The sequence below is a fragment of the Vanellus vanellus genome (assembly GCF_965231255.1).
Source record: "Vanellus vanellus genome assembly, chromosome: 1".
NCBI lineage: Eukaryota > Metazoa > Chordata > Aves > Charadriiformes > Charadriidae > Vanellus > Vanellus vanellus.
The window spans coordinates 133,734,222-133,753,694 of NC_138905.1; the positions used below are offsets into that span (position 1 = coordinate 133,734,222).

General features: G+C 41.0%; 1 protein-coding gene across 1 annotated transcript in view; it reads right to left on the bottom strand.

Annotated features, from left to right (window-relative positions):
- Nucleotides 1–947: 947 nt before the first annotated feature.
- Nucleotides 948–19,473, bottom strand: part of PHEX (phosphate regulating endopeptidase X-linked) — a gene marked incomplete at both ends in the record, with an annotated part of 113,198 nt that continues 94,672 nt past the window's right edge. Inside the window, 7 exons of the mRNA XM_082492536.1 lie at nucleotides 948–1,050; nucleotides 4,661–4,737; nucleotides 6,735–6,839; nucleotides 6,935–7,000; nucleotides 10,002–10,132; nucleotides 12,293–12,360; nucleotides 15,518–15,572. Of these exons, the coding sequence (XP_082348662.1) occupies nucleotides 948–1,050; nucleotides 4,661–4,737; nucleotides 6,735–6,839; nucleotides 6,935–7,000; nucleotides 10,002–10,132; nucleotides 12,293–12,360; nucleotides 15,518–15,572 (605 nt within the window). The remainder of the gene's footprint in view (nucleotides 1,051–4,660; nucleotides 4,738–6,734; nucleotides 6,840–6,934; nucleotides 7,001–10,001; nucleotides 10,133–12,292; nucleotides 12,361–15,517; nucleotides 15,573–19,473) is intronic.

The following is a 19,473-nucleotide window of genomic DNA, read 5'->3' on the forward strand; positions in this document are numbered from 1 at the left end:
TATGTACATTCCCCTGTAAGACCCAGACACTAAGAAATCCCTACATTAAAACTGGTATAGTATTTCAGGCTTAAAAATAAATGTAGGTGAAGCTGCCTTCGGCACAAGGTAAAAATCACCCCTTGGGAAAAAAGACTGCCCACACCGTAAACAGTGTTAAATGCCATAATATTTCCGAGTATCATGGTGCTGGGAATTCCCCCTGCAAGCCTCCGGTTTTCAGCATACATTGATTTTTATCATAAGCCGTTCTAAAATTAGAAAAGGCCAAGATCGGAAAAGTATCCTTTCTGTTTAGTCTTAGCAGATGGCAACCATGAGGTGCTTTCTCAGCTTGAAACTGTTCCAAAACCTGAGGCACTAATCTGACATATTAAACCGAATTTATATAAAGTCTTGTGTCTTTACATCATGCGACATCATTTATGGCATGCTGGGCAGTGATAGTTTAAGTTACGAAAATGCTGCATCACACAGCAGATCAGAGCTGGCTTTATAGCAGGTCTCATGAATTTCTTCATCCAGAAAGAATACATTTTATGTGGGAACATTCTGCATAGAACCCCTGCAGAGCAATAGATTAAACCTAGATTTTAGCATTTACCTCATGCTCAACTATAAATCAGGAATTAGAATTGATAATGGCAGTTATCCATCAACAGCAATGACACTGCAGATGAACAGGAGTAGCTTTGTGGAGAAAAGGAGTTCCTTTTTATTATTATTAAAGAAAACCTATCCTCTGCTCCTATTTCAAAAGTTTCTAGGCTCTGGATAGAGAATGATTAGATCCACGCAGGTTATCAGCATGGGTAAGGAAGACGCATTTGAAGTAACACCTCTCCAAAGTTGCAGAACAATATTCTGAAACTCCAGCAGTGGGCTTGAGCTCAGGCGCAGCAGTTCACATTGCAGACCCCTCTTGACAGAAGACCTGGAAGGGACGTCTACCACAGCCGGCAGGATTCTGCCCCTCGGTTCATTGTTGTATTTGTTGGGCAATTGAAAGCTTTGCGGAACTCCTCAAAGTTGCTCATGGCGCCGATAACTCTGCAAAGAGAAAAGTGATTGACGTGCAGATTGTCTTCTGTTAAACACTAGAGGCCTCTAAGTGTCGCAGTGTGTTCACTTCAGGTTGAATTTTCAGGCTTCCCATGTCATTTTTCCACAAATAAAACCAAAAAGTTCAGGAGAAGCACTCCCATTTAAAGTTAATGTGTAGGCAATCTAGTTTCATTTGGTGCTTTGAGAAGAAGCTTACTTTGCTAGAAACTCAACCAAAACCAATCGCATTTTGTGGATACTATGTCACTCAGAACAATTTTGTAATCTGACCCTCAGCAGCAAGGGTGGGAGATCAGCTGTAGCCTTGCACGGTGGAATCCTTCTCCCAGCAGCTGCCAAACCTCTGCAGTCCAGCAGGCAGGAGCGTGTAGGCACATGGCTGTGCTGGAAGTGGTTTGATTTGTTTCTTGCCAGCCCGATTCTTGTAACAACACCCTCTGCCCACCCACGTACACACACAATCCTGCTCCTTGGGACTTTGCAGCCTGAAGCTGGGGTGAGTCGGGCAGAGCCTCTCATCGGCCAGCCCAGCCTTACACCCATGAGCTTCTCAACTCCTCTGATGTTTTGGAAATCCATTTTCTGAGGCTTCTGCCCTGACCAGCTCCCAAACTCTCTTGCTTCCACCACAGATGGTGTGATACTGAAAGAGCAGCGCATCCCTGCCTCACACAAGCCAGACAATGTGTCTGCATTCCAGACTGGCACCTCCAGGCGCAGGGGGAGAGCTCTCTCTTTGTCTGCAGTCGTCCTTGGCTCCTGCTTTTGTGTCTCTATTATTTAATGTTGTCAGAAATTATTATTTTACCATTGCTATATTGGGATTGCGTTGTTTGCTGATTTTTCCAATGCTTTTAAGCCTCTTGGAATTTGCTAACCTGAAATTTGCAATGGTATTAAAGTAAACAGCATCCTGAGTTAAAAGCAGAAAAGTATCCACTGAGATATTAATTGTATGCCTTTCCACCCTCTTTGTTATGCAGTGGGAAGGCATTTTTCTCCATTCCAGACAATCAGCTTCTCAGCATAGCTCAGCATGGTAGAAAACATTCTTATTACATTGATTAGACTTTCTGTGGGTAAGAAAATCTGCAGTCAGCTGGCACAAAAATATCTAAAGGTCAGTTTTGTAGGAAGAATTACAAAATTATATTAGGCTTCAAATAAGATATACAGCTTTACTGTAAAAACATTGCAAATACATATTCAGGTACTGAAACAGCAAGAGCTGGTCGCGCAGAACAGCTGCAGAAGTTGGTGGGAGTTCTGCTTGCCATGCCAGGGATTTCACTCTGAAACTGGCATTCAAAAGTAGCAAAGACTAAATAGTTAATACGGAAAATCTGCCAATTAAAAATAAATAAAACCAGAATCTAGCCAGCGAAAGATATTTATGTGTTCGTGCACGTGACTTTTCTATCCTTGGTTTGATATTGCCACACATTAACTGTGAAATCAGAGTGGGCTGTCTGGATTTCATCCCATTGGACTACAGTAGAGACACCTTCCCCTGAATGGGTTGCCCTGGGCTCCCTTGGCAGTCAATAGAAATATGTACTTGCAGAGTCTAAGTATCCAATTTTATTACTTACAGAAGGAGATATAGATATATATATATAAAATTACTTTCAAAATGCGTATTCTTTTTTGAGTGTGAAGAGAACCTGGGGTGACTAGCTCAGATGTACACACCTATAGTCAGGATACATGTTGCTCACTTCTATCATCTTTTATAGTTACTTTTTATAATTACTTTTGAAAAGGCAGTTTGGGCTTTTTGGATAGCAAGAGCTGTCAATGTTGAAATTAACTGTACTGCTGTTATAAAGGTCTTCGGACATAAAAGAAGCAAAGTTGGGGGAAACAGATAATGCAATTTGTTATCCTGGTTGATAGGATTTGCAGGAAGAGAAAAGCATCACAGTTTCTCTTCGGGTCTGAAAGAGATGCCTGTTCTGAGTACCTCACATAAAAACTACGAAAAGGTTTTGTCTCTGTTTTCTAGACCTGAACTTCATCTAATCTTTTCCGGAATTTTCTTTCTTAGCCGATTCCTTCATGAGTTTTCCTCATGAATACCTTATCCCAGGCTTCACTGTTTATTTTGTGATTTGCACCATCTCATGGGAATGTAGCTATGTAATGATTCAGAATATATAAATATACATATAGGTAAATAAATCTGAGGACTTTAAAAGGCAAGAGATGGCTATTTTACCAAAATCTTAACAAGGGTAGGAATTATAAAAAAAAATCAATCTGTAGGCTGAAGATCAGCCTCCTCATCATCATGATGTATTTTCAACTGTTAAAAGGCATGCCGATTTGCAGCCTGCACTAGTTTTACCCTAGCTAGGCGGTGTGACAGCTACTGCAAAGGTACAGTAGTGCAGGTTTCAATGCAGAGTATAGAAGTCTACCAAGACCAAGCGTACATATCTGCGACGCTAGATTCTATTAAATTTGTGTCATCATGTTTCTAGTTCCATTATTTCTTACCCTATTCTGCTTATAAGTAGCCCAAGGTGTGTTATGCATGCCGTGTTTATATCTTCAGCTTCAGTGTGGCTGTGTCCAGGGAATATGTCAGAATACCTATGAATCAACCTCACAACTCCCCTGTGAAGGGAGTGTTGCTATTTTTACTTTACCAAGAGAGAACTGAGGCAAAGGGGGCTCATCACCTAAATTTAGCCATGGAGAAGGTGGGATCCCAGCTCCCTTTTTAGTCAACAGAAAGCCGTAGGAATCTCCAGGATGCAACTAATCCCATGTACTGGAGACACCCCTGTTATGAACCAGCTTGTGGATTTAACATCCCTCCCCCAAATACAGAGGTATTGTAGCACTTGACTGAGGACAAACACACAATTCTGGGTTAAGTAAATAGGACCGACATGAATCCCAACACAAAAAAATACTTGCTTTTGGTCACACAACTCCGTGGAGATGCGGAGAAAAAAACTCTGTCTTCCTAATTCTTACAAAGTCTTACAAACTTCTTCCTTTCCTTCTTGAGGTTCAGGGGTGTCTGTGGTTAGGAGAGCCTGTGGGAGGCCTTTTGGGCAAGGACACGGACATGCTGTTACAGCTGGACCACAGCTCCTTCAAGCAAAGTGTCTCTTGAAGGGCAACTGAAGAGCTCAATCTTGAACTGAACTTACAGGGCATGTTTTGCCTTGCATTATCAATATAATTCAAAGAACTCACTTTAAAGCTTTTAGTGAACTCAGGCAGATTAAATCAAGGACCCTCCTAATATTCATTGTTTTCTAAAGTAGAATTGCATAGAAAAAAAAGTGATAGATTAGACATTTTAGACACTCAGGCCATGATTATAGAATGTCACAGGGATCAGAGTGTGTTCTGGTTCAACTGCTTTTGAAGGTAGATGCAAGCCCCTCATTTTTACAGAAAAGCATTTGTAATAGTGAAAGATAAGCTAATAAAGCTAGTTCAATTTCAATCTAAGCCAAGAGCACAGTCCAATTTTGTGTTTGCTCTTAAACCTCTCTTAACATGCTAAATTTCTGCACTTGTGTGCTGCAGTGATTGATTCTGTATCTATACTGAGTAAATATATTATTTGCACTACCTGAACTGAGGAGGGCTGTGAGCTCCCATATATATTTGCTCTCTCGCAGATTCTGGTCTAAAGGAGTTGCATCTTACCTAATAAAAGATAAAAAGCAGAAATAGGCACGTTATGTGAGATGACTTCGGAAGTAAAGTAGAATGTAATGTCACTGTTCTTAAGATGCCTATGGCTTACAGAATGCACAAAATAGAAAGACACCACAAACTCCTATTTTGTTTCACCTTTGCTAACTTGCAGTTTTCTGTTGGTATATTTTCTCATTTTTCAAATCCTTTAATGGACCCAGTCTCCACCCAGTGTTATTCTCCACCCACTCATTCCCATCGTCTAAACACAGTCACTTTACTAGCTCTTTTTTTTGAGGTTCTCTATAATGGGAGCTTGCTTTTCAGCATGTGCTGCAGCATCTGACGCCTTAATAATTACGAAGCATACTTCTTGGTCTCAAAGCTATGTAATGTGTACAAAAGGTACACGTAATGATGCTTAACATCTCTAGAATTGGAGCTATACTACCTGACACATTTGTTCCATGTTGGAATGTCAGTTTCTTTTGAAGTTACACATTATGCTGAGGGTGGTGAGGCACTGGCACATGTTGCCCAGAGAGGTTGTCGGTGCTCCATCCCCGTAGATGTTCAAGGCCAGGCTGGACGGGGCTTTGAGCAACTGGTCTAGTGGGAGGTGACCCTGCCCACGGCAGGAGGATTGGAGCTAGATGACCTTTAAAGTGCCTTCCAACTCTAACCATTCCATGATTTTTCAAGTTTCCATCAGTAGTCTGCCATTCACTATTCCTAATGCGATACTTGACCCAATCGTAACTGACCACAAAACAAGGTAGAGAGAATATTCGGACAACTGAAAAATCCCTCTTATGCTGTATCCATTGTGTGAAAAATCTCATTTAAGCAGCCCCTGCCTTACCTGAGCCCCTGTGTTGAATGTTTCCTATCAACAAAATCCTTTAGGCCAGACCACCCATAGGACATGTGGACTTCAGTGCAATTTTAGTCTGGCTGAAGACAACCCTGGCAGTTTGAGTGAATGTGTTGAGAACCTTGAGGCCCGTGGAAACAGGCTGAGCTCAAGGGTACCTGGCATACACTGCTCTCGCTGTGCATGTGCCTCTCCTCAGAGGGTCCACTGGATGTACAATTCATGCACTGGTCCTGTGAGACCCCCAGATCTTCCCTACGGCTTCGAGGTTTTTCTGGGGAAAAACTGACACAGCGTGAAACTCAACTCAGCATAAACAACGAAAGTGGAGTCTTGTCATTGGTCAAAATTGTCAACTCAAGTGGCCATAGACCCACACACTGCTACACTGACTCTTGGCAAAGAAGTGATTTTCAGCCAAGGTTGGTTAAAAAAATACATTGGTTGCATTGGATCCCGTTTCTTCAGTTTTATTCTTTCAACTGGTGGGCAAAGTTTTATAGCTCAAATTTACTCCTCATATAGGGAATTTGTCCCAACTGTCTTAAACAAATAATTCATTTCTGATTCTCTCCCTTGTTCTACACATTTTTCTAAAAAACTCACATCCCCTATCAAGTTTTACTGCAGCATATTTAGTGTACAGCAAACAAAGATGGGAAAAAAAAAACTGAGATTTTCTTCACTGCTGCTTCGTTTTCCTGAACAATATGCTCAGTAAGGAACAGTGGTGGTACATTTGCAGCAGAAGACTGTGGTGGAAGCAGTCAGAAACTGCTGCATATGACAGGCACCAGAAAACTGGGAAGCTAAAATGGAAAGAGGTTAAGGACTCAATACGTGTAAGAAGAGCCTTGCAGTGGAGGGAAGCAGCAAGAGGAAAGAAAGCTGCCATGACAACACTGTGCCAAAACAAGAGTAATTTCAGCGGTTCTGGCACCATGGCTAGATAGATGACAACAAAGAGAGAAAGAGAAAAGAAATAATAGTCCTGGGAGAAGAAGTCTTTGCTTATACCCTTAAAAGTCTGGGTTTGGCTAGTGTAGATTGTTGAAACAAAGCAGTCTCATCTCTGCGCTGTACATTGTGCAGGTTAATAGATGGGGACTCGAAACACATTTGTACTACTCACGTGGGCATAACTCAGAAAGAAAAGCTGGTTGTGTGTGAACTCAAGGCCTGGCAGTAAAGGCTCTTCTTCTCCTCCCCTCTTTTCTGTAATCCATCTCCTGTATGCCTGATAAGAAAGAGATACTGAGTGCCTTTCAGGGACTTTTTCTTTTTTCTTTTTTTCAAATAATACTATGTTTCAGGTATTTTTCACCTACTTACCCTGAAAGCCTCTCGCAAACCACCATTATCGGCAATGTTTTCTGCCAAAGTCCTCTTGCCTTTCACCTGGCAGAATGAAAGAACATCAGTCATTTGACCCATTTCTGAACTTCCTTCTCGATCAACTTCAAGAAAAAGGAGAAAAAATAAAACAAGGCGAGAACAACCTCAGCCATTTTCAACTGTCATATCTCCAGTTAAGAAAACTGGGTTTCAATGTGAAAACTGTCAGTAAACAATTCTCTGTGATGACTTATCCTGGCTCTGGTCCTAGCTCTCTGTAGCACAAAATGTAGTAGATAAAACGCACTCAGGAATCCAGTCTCTGATCTTTGATCTCAGCATCACAAATTTTCCCCTGAAGACTGTTTTTCTCTGGTTACATGTGAGATCCTGTAGCCCCTTTCTTAAACTTTTATCTAAGAGGTTATACTTTCTTGCCTACATAGCTCTTTGTATACTACTGGGATGCTAAAATAACTTTTAAGTCATAACATAAAACAGCGTAATTAAAAAAATGTTAGAATTGAAATTGATAGTATATTCAGTGCTCTAAAAATATCTGTGAAGGAGATTCATGTTGCTTTTCCCCAGTATTGATTCCAAGAGCAAGAGTAACAAGAATAATTTGTGAGAAGCAGTGCTTTCTAAACGTTCTGCAAAAGTCAGTCTCTTGGTATCACAAAGTGCAATATCATTATGAAGAAATCCTCATTTCTGCAAGTGCAGCATTATCTCTGATCACCCAGCCTACCAGGATCTTAGTGTTACCAAACCGTATTTGTAGTTAAGCAGTTTTACTCTCTACCGTGCCTCAAATGAGCAAGGTAATTGAGCAGTTTTGAGCAGAGCTCTGAAGGTCAATGCTGTCCTGCAAACCCTCCGATGACAGGTTCTCCCATGCTGCAGGGATGAGTATAAGGGGGGTGGTGTCAGGACCCACCTTAGTGTCAGGATGGTGAAAGAGGGGAAAATGATGGAGAAGAGGTAAAAGGACCTAGGGGTTACCCAGGTACGTGTGCACAGCCCCACCGCTCAGTGTAGGCAAGCACCTGCATGGGATCCAAAGCATCTTGCTTGATGCTTTGGGTCCAGTGTTACACCCAAGGGTGTGACAAAGGAGAAATGGGAGCAGTAGAGGAAAGTGCAGCACTTTCCTGCCAGTTCTCCCTCCCCTCAGGAGGCTGGAGACGGAGGTGGAAGAGAGGCTTTTAGGAGAAAAGGTGCTGGGGCACCAGGGGACAGCTGCCTTTTTTTCTAGCCTACCCATACGTTTTTCTTGCAGTGGGTTTGTGAAGTAGACTGGTTCAGAGCATAAAACGAGAGGAACCTAGCAGTGGCACTTGGGTCATAGGTCATTTTAATAAGTGGAAGAAGTCTCTCCGCTGATCTCAGGCAGCTCTGGGTCAGGTATCTGAGACTACTCTGTGCAGACAGTTCGTGACAGGACTCAGGGAACACGATAAGCCCTTTATTTGATCAGACGACTTTATGTGATTACTGCACTCTGAAGCTATTTCTATATCCACTTTTTCTTTCATTATGCGTCTTTTCTGGAGACATTTTTATTGTAAACTGAATGAGAAAGAACAGTAAATAGGTTTCTTGATCCACGTAAAATATTCTTACGGGACTAAAAAATCTGCAGAATGTACAAATATTGATGTAAATGACAGGCAAAAAAAAAGCTCTTTGCATGCATACCTCTTCATATAGAAGCTATAAAGTATGGCAGAAAATATCAAGATTCTTTTTCTACCCTCTAACAACTGTTTTAGATTATCGCACAGAAACAGGAGGGAAAAAGCCTTACAGACGACAAGGCTGTGGGTAACAGGATCTCTCTAGTAAGACCATCCACCGGCTTCAAAGGCTGTAGCTACCCTGGAGGGGAAATTCAGATCTATCCCATCTCAAGAGACAATGCAGAAGGTAAAAGGGATGGCCAAGGCAATGGCAGGAGTGTGGGAAGGGCTCAGTCACATCCTTGCAGAAGGTTTTAATGACCTTCTTTAAGTAGCATTTTTGTATTGACAGTTTCTGTCCTACAGATATTCAGGAATGAGCCTAAGAATTTTTATTTGTAAATTAGCTTATACGAAGTATTTCAAGTCTGAGTTGTTGGACTTCAGTCTGCACTACAATATGGCCTTGTTATCTCTGAGACTAACGCAAACAGCTTGGGGAAAGTGTTAAAATTGCTGCTAAGCATTCAATGTGACATCTGTATTCTTAAAAAGCAAAGACATAACTGTATTTCTGATTCTAAAATGTAAGTAGAGGTAGCAGAATTGAGTAGGGGCATGGGTATGTGTTTTATCCTGAAAACTAAGATTAAAACCATATCCCAGCCAACATGAATGGAATTTTAGCTATTGATTTCTGCAGGTCTGGGATTTATCCTACTTACCCTTCATTTTTGACACTTACATAATATGCACATTTTCAGGGAAGCCCACAGCTCTGATAGACAATGAAATAGAAATAATTTCCTTGCGTTTTCCTTCTCAGTACTTTTCTATGAGCTACTACTATCCTACTCCCTTCATTTGAGATACAAATTGGGTCTGTGTGCACACATGGAAGAAATAGCAAGAGTTGAATGTGAAATAAAGTAGGGGTTGTGCATCCATTTTATAGCTGTAATAAATAACGGGCAGAATTGCTAAAGGAATCTATGAAACATGCTATTATATTCTTCTTTTTAAAAAGAGTGGCTGCTCAGTTTTCATTACAGACCTCATCTGCAGAAGACATTTAACACGCTCACAGTAATTAGACCAGCCTTGCTGAGTGGCTTCATCCCCTTCCTCTGATTCCAATATGATGTGATGGGGAGAAGTGGTTTAACCCTGTCACCAGAGTGTGGGTAGTGGTATTTGACTGGACTAATCAAATCTGACAGACAATTTTTGTCACAATTATTCTCTTCAAAAAATGATTTGTTGTGAGAAATGAAGTTGGTAGCCTAATATCCCAATATGTCGGAATTTATAAAAAGATAACTTAAAATAAACCAAAAACCTCCTAGTGCACCACTGCTTCCACTCACTGGTGTTTTACATACATGTAAGCCAGCTTTCTTCCAGTAGTAATTGCTGTATTGATTAATCATGCATTTTGTTTTCTCTTTAAATTTTTCTTCAGAGTCAGTTGTCCACCAAGGGTCTAAATTTCCATTTTTGTCATATTTTCGACCTTAAAAAAGAAAGAAAGAAAGAAAGAAAGAAAACAAATGTTTTTGGAGGAGAAAAACCTATGCTTTTCCAGTTTTGGAATCTATCACCGGCACAGAAATGAAAGGTGAATGTACTCATGCAAATGTGTGTACAAAGTAGATAAGATCAGTGAGAAAAATCTTGACCCCACTCAAGTCAGTGGTGGAAAGCTGGCATTCTATTTATTGTCATAATTTCCATCCTCAGAAAAAAATAGTAATGACTAATGAGTTCTACAGTACATTTTATAATTACATAGTGTGAAAGGCATATGAGCTTTCTTGTAAGTATAATTGTGAGTATTTTTCATCCTCAGCCAATATGTCTTTGATTCTGCAAACGTGATGATAACTAATTTATTATTAATTAATTAATTATACGCTTCACCAGAAAAAAAAAAAAATACGTTTCATGGAAACTTCTGAAGTTTCCATTTTCTGCCTTGAAGCAAAACCAGAACATTTGAACCGTATTCATGGAAACAAAAAGAATACATACATCCCATTCCCCAGGCTGATGGTTACAGCAATGGCTTGTGGAAGATTCAGCCTCAGGTCCCTGCTCCGTCTCATTTATAGGAGATTATTTAATCTCCATCATGTCTCCAAACCGTCAGGGAGGAATCTAAGATTTGCTTCCCCGAGCAGACCGCTATCCCTTGTCCAGGCTCTTACCTTCCAAATATAGAAATAAATACATCTCTAGGGAACTTGTCATCTTGAACAAGACAACACACAGGGAAAAAAAGAAATAAGAACAGGAAAGAAAACATCTTCAGTACTTGGTATCATGTCTACTGGCTGCTCCCTACCTTTCTTTCCCACAGTCATAATGAAGAATCAAATCACAGAGCAAGGCTGCACCCACTCGGGCAGATAAACCTGCTGTGAAAAAAAGTCGTAACACGTCTTCTTGTTTCTACCTTTCTGCAGCAGAAGACTATATAAGACCTGACTGCCGGACTTCTAGGAACACTGGGTCAGCACTGAAGACTAAGTCCAGGCCCTCCACATCCCACTGCAGGATGGAAAAATCAGCCGGTACTCACGTGCTGTCATATCCTCTGCAGCAGGGTCTCTTAACCGTGCTGTGCTCAAATGAAGGTCAGTTCCAGAAGCCAAGTTTATCAAATCAAACTATCCACTCAAATACATGGGTGTACTTGCTACACCATAACCTGTGTGATACGGAAGTAGGAGGGCAGATGGGAGTTTGGGAAGAAACATTTCGCCATTCAGGAGTGTTTGCTTACGCAAAATGTCGTGGAGCAGTGTCAACAGGATACAAGGTTTTCTTTTTGGTTTTTTTTTTTTTTTAAGAGGTATTCAAAATAATGCAACATCAGCAACCTAACTTTTGTGAGGCAGTGAGCTAGAAGCCTGCTTTGCCTTAAACTCCCTATGTTTTCAGTGGAAAGAGGTTTCTCTAGACAGCGAGTCAGAGGGGGATGTCAGTCAGACACTCAAAATTGCTCCTTGGAGGAGGAGGTTCATGTTTCTCCCTCTCCCTGCCCCAACCCCCGCCCCCCTTCGGGAGCCCAATTTTAAAAAGCACTTTACTGAGAGAGCCAAAGTTAGATGGTGGTAATGCCCCACTCCACCCAGTTTTTCAGGACAGTTGGTTTGACATTTTCAGACCATTTCCTTTTTCTCTGTCTGTGTTTGGGTTTTTTGGTTTGTTTTGTTTTTTGTTTTTTTTTTTTTAATATTTTGCAATACGGTTTCTGTTCTACTTTTGTTCCAGTGTTGTATTTTAATATTGGTATGTAATTGTCTTTCAAAAAAAGTCACACTGAAATGAAAAGTTTTCTTGGAAGTATTTTTTTTCAATCAATCAGAAGTTTTCCGCTTCCCCGCAACCAGGGTTTTCTCAATCTGTTGGTGATTTAGTTTCCATTCAAAATAAACAGAAAGTGTCAAACTTGCAGTATTCTTTATCAAACAAAATCTGGTTCAGACAAGCAAGACTGTATGTAAATAAATAAAAAAAAAAATACAACTTTATAATTTTTTTTCACAATTCAGCATTGTTAACACCCAAAACTTAACAATAAAAAAGCTAAAGCATATATGTCAGCTTTCTAATCTGTCAACTCTGTTAAAAAAAAAAAAAAGTTATCAACATATGGACAAATACTCACCATTGCTATCAAATCCATGAGTAAACTCATGGCCAACAATTACTCCTATGGCACCGTAGCTTAATGACCTGTAACACAAAGGATCAGTTTCTTCAAAATGTCCACACTCATGAACACCAAAGGACAGAAGACAGAAGAATCAAACTCGGGAGTGGAATGGGACTAAAAATCATACCTGCACAATTTTGACTTAGCTGTTGAAAGTCTGAATGATAAACTATTACTTGTTTAAAAACAACCTTTAATATCAAACTTTAAAAAGCATTGTGATGGTTCACTCTTCTAACCAAATCCCTAATTAGCATCATATGAGCTTCCAAAATGTCACCTTCAGCTGACTGCATTGTGTATATTCTAACTGAGAACAGGACAAAGTTATAGGTGAAATTATTCTCTTAGCATGATCATGAAAAAAAGGAGAGACTGAAATGGCTTCCGTAATGCCAGCTCCAATCCTTCTTTGCTGGCATGCAACAGACAGGCTTGCAAATGATTGATTCTAGTTTGTAAAGCATTAAATAGACCTCCCTTCTGTTTTATAAAGAGAGGTCATACAATTTCCTTGACTCTGCACAGGAATAGGACAGGATCTACAGTCAGATCTAATGCACTGGAGAAACAGAATAGAAAGAAATATCTTGTATTCCTGATTGATTGACAATTAATTGTATTTTTCGCATTATATCCAAATAAACATGCATCTGGGAAAAATATGGATGAAAGAGAGAAAGATTCAGGGTTTTTTTATAGCAAATGCAGTGGATATTGCAGGGGAAAAGTGTTCTACTAAATGCATCTTTCATTTATTAGGTTGTTCTTTGCAATTTTAATTATTTCAATTATTGAGATGCCATACTTAGAAGTAGCTTATAGTATTTCTAACACATTGTATTGAAATAGGAGAAAGGCAGAGGGTTTTGAAGTAACATGTTATTACTGGACCTAATGATCCATAGCACACTAATTGCTCATCTCAGTCATGCCCAAAAAGTATTATATGATTTAATTCCCCCTACTCCCATGACAATTCTTCACTTTGTTTTTTCTTTCCTGAAAGGTAATTTGCATGTGATAAAATCTTCCCTCTTTTTTTTTTTTTTCCCCCACAAAGTACTATTGCAAACCTTCACTAAAAAATGCTGTTTAAAATTATACATTTCAGCAATGGAAATATCACCCTTTTGTGTGACAAATTTGTAATCTTGTGTAGCACACAGTGATAATTATCCATACTAAATGTACTATGTTAAATTTGTTTTTGACATCTGAGGTACAGGATCTTTTGCAGCTGGAGAACTATGAAAAGAATGGCGCAAAACGTGTAAAGAAGTCGAGAAGAACCAATACCAATTACTAAATACATCTTATTTTTCCTCTAAGATTCTTGGTCACTAGGGGTGGCAGGGACAAAGAACAGGCTGGTGCCTGGGCACTCCTAGGGCTTTCCCCAGCTTCAAAAGATGGGGCGAAGTTTGGAGTGAAGTTTGGCTTTTACTTCTGTGAACCTCCTTCAGCATTTCGTCCAGCTCAACAACGTTTTTGCCAGAAATGCCCCCAGCTCTGTTCATGCTCTTCACTTCTGGGGCACAGCTAGACGCAGATGGAGGAGATTAGGGGCAACCCAGCAGGTACCACGTCAGAGGGGAACTTTCTGGGACTGGGGAGGCTTAAAGGACTGTAAGGAAGCTACCGACTCAGGTGGTCTGAAGTCTCTATTTCAATGTATCTGGCAGTGAAGACTTGTAACTATGAAAGATGGCATTTGAATGGTATTCTATTTCATGTACTGAGATGTAAAGCTTCCCTTTATGCAAACAGATGCAGCTGTTTTATAGTGGTTATGCTGGAACTGGACACCAAAACTCCACTAAATGTTAAATAATTGCTAAATCAGTTTTCCAGCAAGTGCTGATGACTTTTTGATGATATTTCTGTTCCAGTGCCATGTACTGTTTCTTTTAAGCAGACAGAAAACAGATCCAGAATATTTCAAGGACAAAAGCAATCTGTTGTCTGATATAAAACAGCTACATTTGTTTACTAAATTTCATTTTGATATGTACTCAAGCAAAACCAATTTAAGCTCAGGTAACCTTTAAAGAAGAAAAATGAGCAAAGCATAATTCTTTGAAAGAACCACAATTTTATCTCTATGGAAGAAGGTCAGGGTACAGAGAAATCTCTTCAGAAAGCAAAGCTGGAAACAGGTCTGCAATAACCACAGCAGAAAATAAGTTCACCTTAACAAGAAAGGACTTTCTTCTAGCCCTAATTACCGCTTAGAAAGTCACCTGGCTCATAAGAATTCTCTTTGAATGCAAATTCATTTGTTCCTAAATTGAATGTGTCTCTTTACATATATTGCCAAATTTCCTGTTTACAAGGACACATCCAGATTGGAAGATGGCAAACCCAAAATGTTTTTAAACTTTGATTTGTTTTTAACAAAGATTTATTAAAGATCTCTTTCCCCAGTAACTGGCTTTATATAACTGCAAAATAACTTTCAGAAACTGCTGTCAGAAACTTTTCCTGGTCTTATCCTGTCCTAAAATAGAAAGTTATCGAACTGTACAAAAGCGGTGATTTTTCAAAATTAAATATATGTGACCTATAATTACTCTTCCTCAGCTACAGTAGCACATGGGCAATCGCTTATGCACATGGAGATATTCTCATGCACCTCAACAGGCACAGCCGAAGGCCCACTGTTAATCTTAGGTATTAGCAGAAAGTGAACAATAAACTGATAATAAATGGCCTCTCAGGGTATTCTCTTCTGTTCAGGAAGTGTTGGTTACCCGATTTACAATTCCTTTTCATACCTGCCATGTGCACACTGCTGCATCTGCATGCTATAGCATTGAAACACTTCCACGCAGGTGCACTTAATTAGCAATTCCTGTGAGAAATCAGTCATCAGTTTAAGACAACAGCAACACATACAGCTCCCAAGGGAAAGAAAAGTTATCGCACAAAGCAGCAGTTTTCAAAGTCTGGTTTTTCAACAGTAAAAGCAGGACGCAGCAGGGAAGAACACACAACCCAGGGGCCAAGCTTTCCCTAGAGAAGGACAACACAGTATTCCTGTGCACTGCCTATTAGTCTTCTTCAGCAGTGTAGCCTTCTTCTCCACGCCCTCTTCCCTGTCTATATGTGTTTCCAATACCTTTCCCCATTATTACTCATTTCCGGCTGTAAGAAGTTGCCTGGTACAGTACTTACCTAGGATACTCTGTTCCCCAAAAGAAAGGCTTTTGCAGTTCTCCTGCTGGGAATCCTGCAATAGCAAAACCAGTGACAGTGAGGTCCTTAGTTCAATACAGCTGAATAACAGTCACAAGGCCCAAGGGTTTGGGTTTTATGACCTTTTTGGTTTAATATCTGAAGGTTTTGCTAGAGGAACTTTCCCTTGGGTGGTAGTTTCAGAATGCACTAGAGAGCATCTTTGAGAGGAAGCAGAAATCCTCCCACCTTCAGGGCCACAATGGCAACAAGATACTGCACTGCAAGAACTTTATTTTCTTCCGTGGCTACACACATGTCTGTGTGTGTAAGTGCATGTGTTTCTGTGAATAAACACCTGGTGTTTCCGGTCAAAAAGAAGAAAACTATTGGATTGCCCTCAGATGCTGATAGATCAACAGAGAATATATAGGCAAAATGCAACAAGAATTAGGAAACTGTTAGCTTAGTGAGTCTTCTGTGCAGCAAGAGACACGTGGAATTGATAAAATATAAGCCTAATTCTCTGAAAATCAAAGGTAAATTAACATACTTAGGTACTTCAGTAAAGGAGAGCCGTAGACTATTAAGGCTTTAGTCAGTCTAGCTAACAGGACTTACCTGGCTGCTTGTGGTAGACTAACTAGTCACCAAAAACCTGTCAGTGGAGACACTCTACTGAGTGATGATCTATTGATATTGCCCATAGGAACCAAAATTGTTCCTCAAATTCAAAGTCACAGGTCTATTTCTAATTCCTGGACATTTCAGGGAGCTAGCAGATGAGGTCGCTAAGCCACTAGCCATCATATTTGAGAAGTCGTATGTGGCAAGATCATGGAGCAGATTCTCCTGGAAACTCTGCTGAGGCACATACAAAACAAGGAGGTGATTGGTGACAGCCAGCATGGCTTCACCAAGGGCAAGTCATGTCTGATAAATTTGGTGGCCTTCTACAAAGGGGTTACAGTGGCAGTGGACAAGGGAAGACCAACTGATGTCATCTACTTGGATTTATGCAAAGCGTTTGACACTGTGCCACACGATATCCTGGTTTCTAAATTGAAGAGACATGGATTCGACAAACGGACCACTTGGTGGATAAAGAACTGGCTGGACGGTCACACTCAAAGAGTTGCAGTCAATGGCTCAATGTCCAAGTGGAGAGCAGTGACGAGTGGCATTCCTCAGGGGTCGGTACTGGGACCTGTACTGTTCAAGATCTTTGTTGCTGACATGGACAGTGGGGTCAAGTGCACCCTCAGCAAGTTTGCCGATGATACCAAGCTGTTTGGTGAGGTAGACACGCTGGAGGGGAGGGATGCCATCCAGAGGGACCTGGACAGGCTGGAGAGGTGGGCCCAAGCCAACCTCATGCAGTTCAACAAGGCCAAGTGCAAGGTCTTACATCTGGGTCGGGGCAATCCCAAGCACAAATACAGGCTCGGCAGGGAATGGCTGGAGAGCAGCCCTGAGGAGAAGGACCTGGGGGTGCTGATTGACGAGAAGCTCAACATGAGCCAACAGTGTGCGATCACAGCCCAGAAGGCCAACCGTATCCTGGGCTGCATCAGAAGTAGTGTGGCCAGCAGGTCAAAGGAGGTGATTCTGCCCCTCTACTCCACTCTCATGAGACCCCACCTGCAGTACTGCATCCAGCTCTGGAATCCCCAACATAACAAGGACATGGACCTGCTGGAGTGTGTCCAGAGGAGGGCCACAAGGATGATCCGAGGGCTACAGCACCTCTCCTATGAGGAGAGGCTGAAAGAGTTGGGGCTGTTCAACCTGAAGAAGAGAAGGCTCCGGGGAGATCTTATTGTGGCCTTCCAGTACCTGAAGGGGGCCTACAGGAGAGCTGGGGAAGGACATTTTACTAGGGCAAGTAGCGATAGGACGAGGGGGAATGGCTTTAAACTAGAAGAGGGCAGGTTCAGATTGAACATTAGGAAGAAGTTTTTCACTTTGAGGGTGGCAAGGCACTGGAACAGGTTGCCCAGAGAGGCTGTTGAGGCCCCATCCCTGGAGGTGTTCAAGGCCAGGCTGGACGTGGCCTTGGGCAACCCGGTCTAGTGGGAGGTGTCCCTGCCTACGGCGGGGGGGGGAACTCTATGATCTTCAAGGTCCTTTCCAACCTAAACCATTCTGTGATTCTATGATTCAGTGCCACAATTCGGAAGACAGCGGAGCTGAACCTGGTAAAAGTTTAACAGCCCAAAGAACTGTTAAATAAAGCTGTGGTCAAAGTTTTCAAATGCTGGTGAAAAGTGAGGGCTCAAATGGGGAATTTCATTTCCTGTGTCAGGAATTCCCACCTATAAAGCACAGACATGCACCTACTTTGAAGGTTACCTCACCTAGACATCACCTTGTCAATGAGGAACCGGTTTACTTGGGTGATTCACTTGCTTTCCCAGGAACCTTTGCTTCAGCTTATGGGTCTCTTCAAGAAGTCGAGTGGCCACTCAGATCAAAACAAAATCCACTTTCACTTGATTCTGACCCTATTCAGGTTTTTGGTTGACAAATAGGACATGGATTTATTTACATCGGAGATAAATTGTCAGGCAAGATTTTTGTCCTCTCCTTACAAAGTCTTTAAAGAGAGTATGCTGACTAACTCATGTCAAATGATGTGGCAACTGGCAGGTCCTCCTGGCCTGCCCATCTGCTTCTTTCTACTGCTCCTCCCTGGCTGCCTTGACTACCTATTTGCATTAGCTTACGAAAAGTGTGTTTTTCAAACTTATTTTCTGAGTGTTTTTTTCTCTTACTTCTCTAGATGCTGTTTTGTTGTTTCAAGCATGTTATCATTTGCTTTTCCAGTGCTACAAAACACAATTGTAACAGTGTCAAGGACAAAGTTTTCCCGATCCAACTCTCTCTGCCTCCCAGCACACACAGAAGAGTATTTACTATGTATGTTTTTAAACATCTCACAGAAATGGTACACTTATGCAACCTGATGAAAATTGCTTGTTAGTACACTAAGTTAAGAGCTGGTGTTAAGAGCTGGAAATCTACTCTGAACTACATTACCTGGTTCCTTCCAAATATTGAATGTCAGGAAAGGTCTTTGGATGTGCCAAATAGACCATTTAATGAAGGAATCATTAGACTCTGCTAACCCTGAATGATCCTCTCCCCCTAACAGCAGATGAGAGGAACTGTGGCCAAAATGAACAAATGATCCCATATTGAAGATGTTATGAACCAAGGTAGCATAGTCACCCCACAAATCACATTTAGGGATCACACAGTCCTCTGTGCCTGTCACCACACCACGAGGCTATCAAGATCTTGAAAGGAGCTGCAATTATTTTGTCCAGGTATAGACTTGTGTAGTGAATTTGCACTTGTCTGTGTGCCAGGTAGAAGTAATATACATTATTTAATACACATTATTGTAAATGAGGTGCAAATCTTCAGTCAGGCTCATGCATCTAAGAGATACGGTCTAAAGGTGTCTTCATAGGACATTGCTGAAACACCATCAGGTGTGAGATAAGTCATGTGAATGAACTAGAAGAAGCTCCAATCCTGAATCCATACAACAGGGTGATAATTATTTTATTCAAAGTCAGGACCAATTTAGGTAAGACAAACCCAAGCATAGAGCTTGTTGAAGGAGTGGTTTTGGCTTCTGGGCAGCTGTGTGAAACACCTTTGTAGTTTGATTGCACTAAAGGAAGTTTATGAAGTATTTTCAGGCCAAAGCAGTCAAAAGCCACTAGAAGGTAACATATATTTAAGAAAAACTCAGGGAACAGAAACATATTATCAACAATAGGATTTTTTTTTTCTTTTTTTAAGAAAAAAAAAAACAACTAGTTTTGAAAGTGATTCTTGGGCAGGTAGTAAAGCAAAGGTGTCTTATTCTCCACAGTTTAGTAACTAAGTTTATCACTAAATGAGGGAGGGTGCTTGTCCACTACTGCAACACTACAAGGAACAGA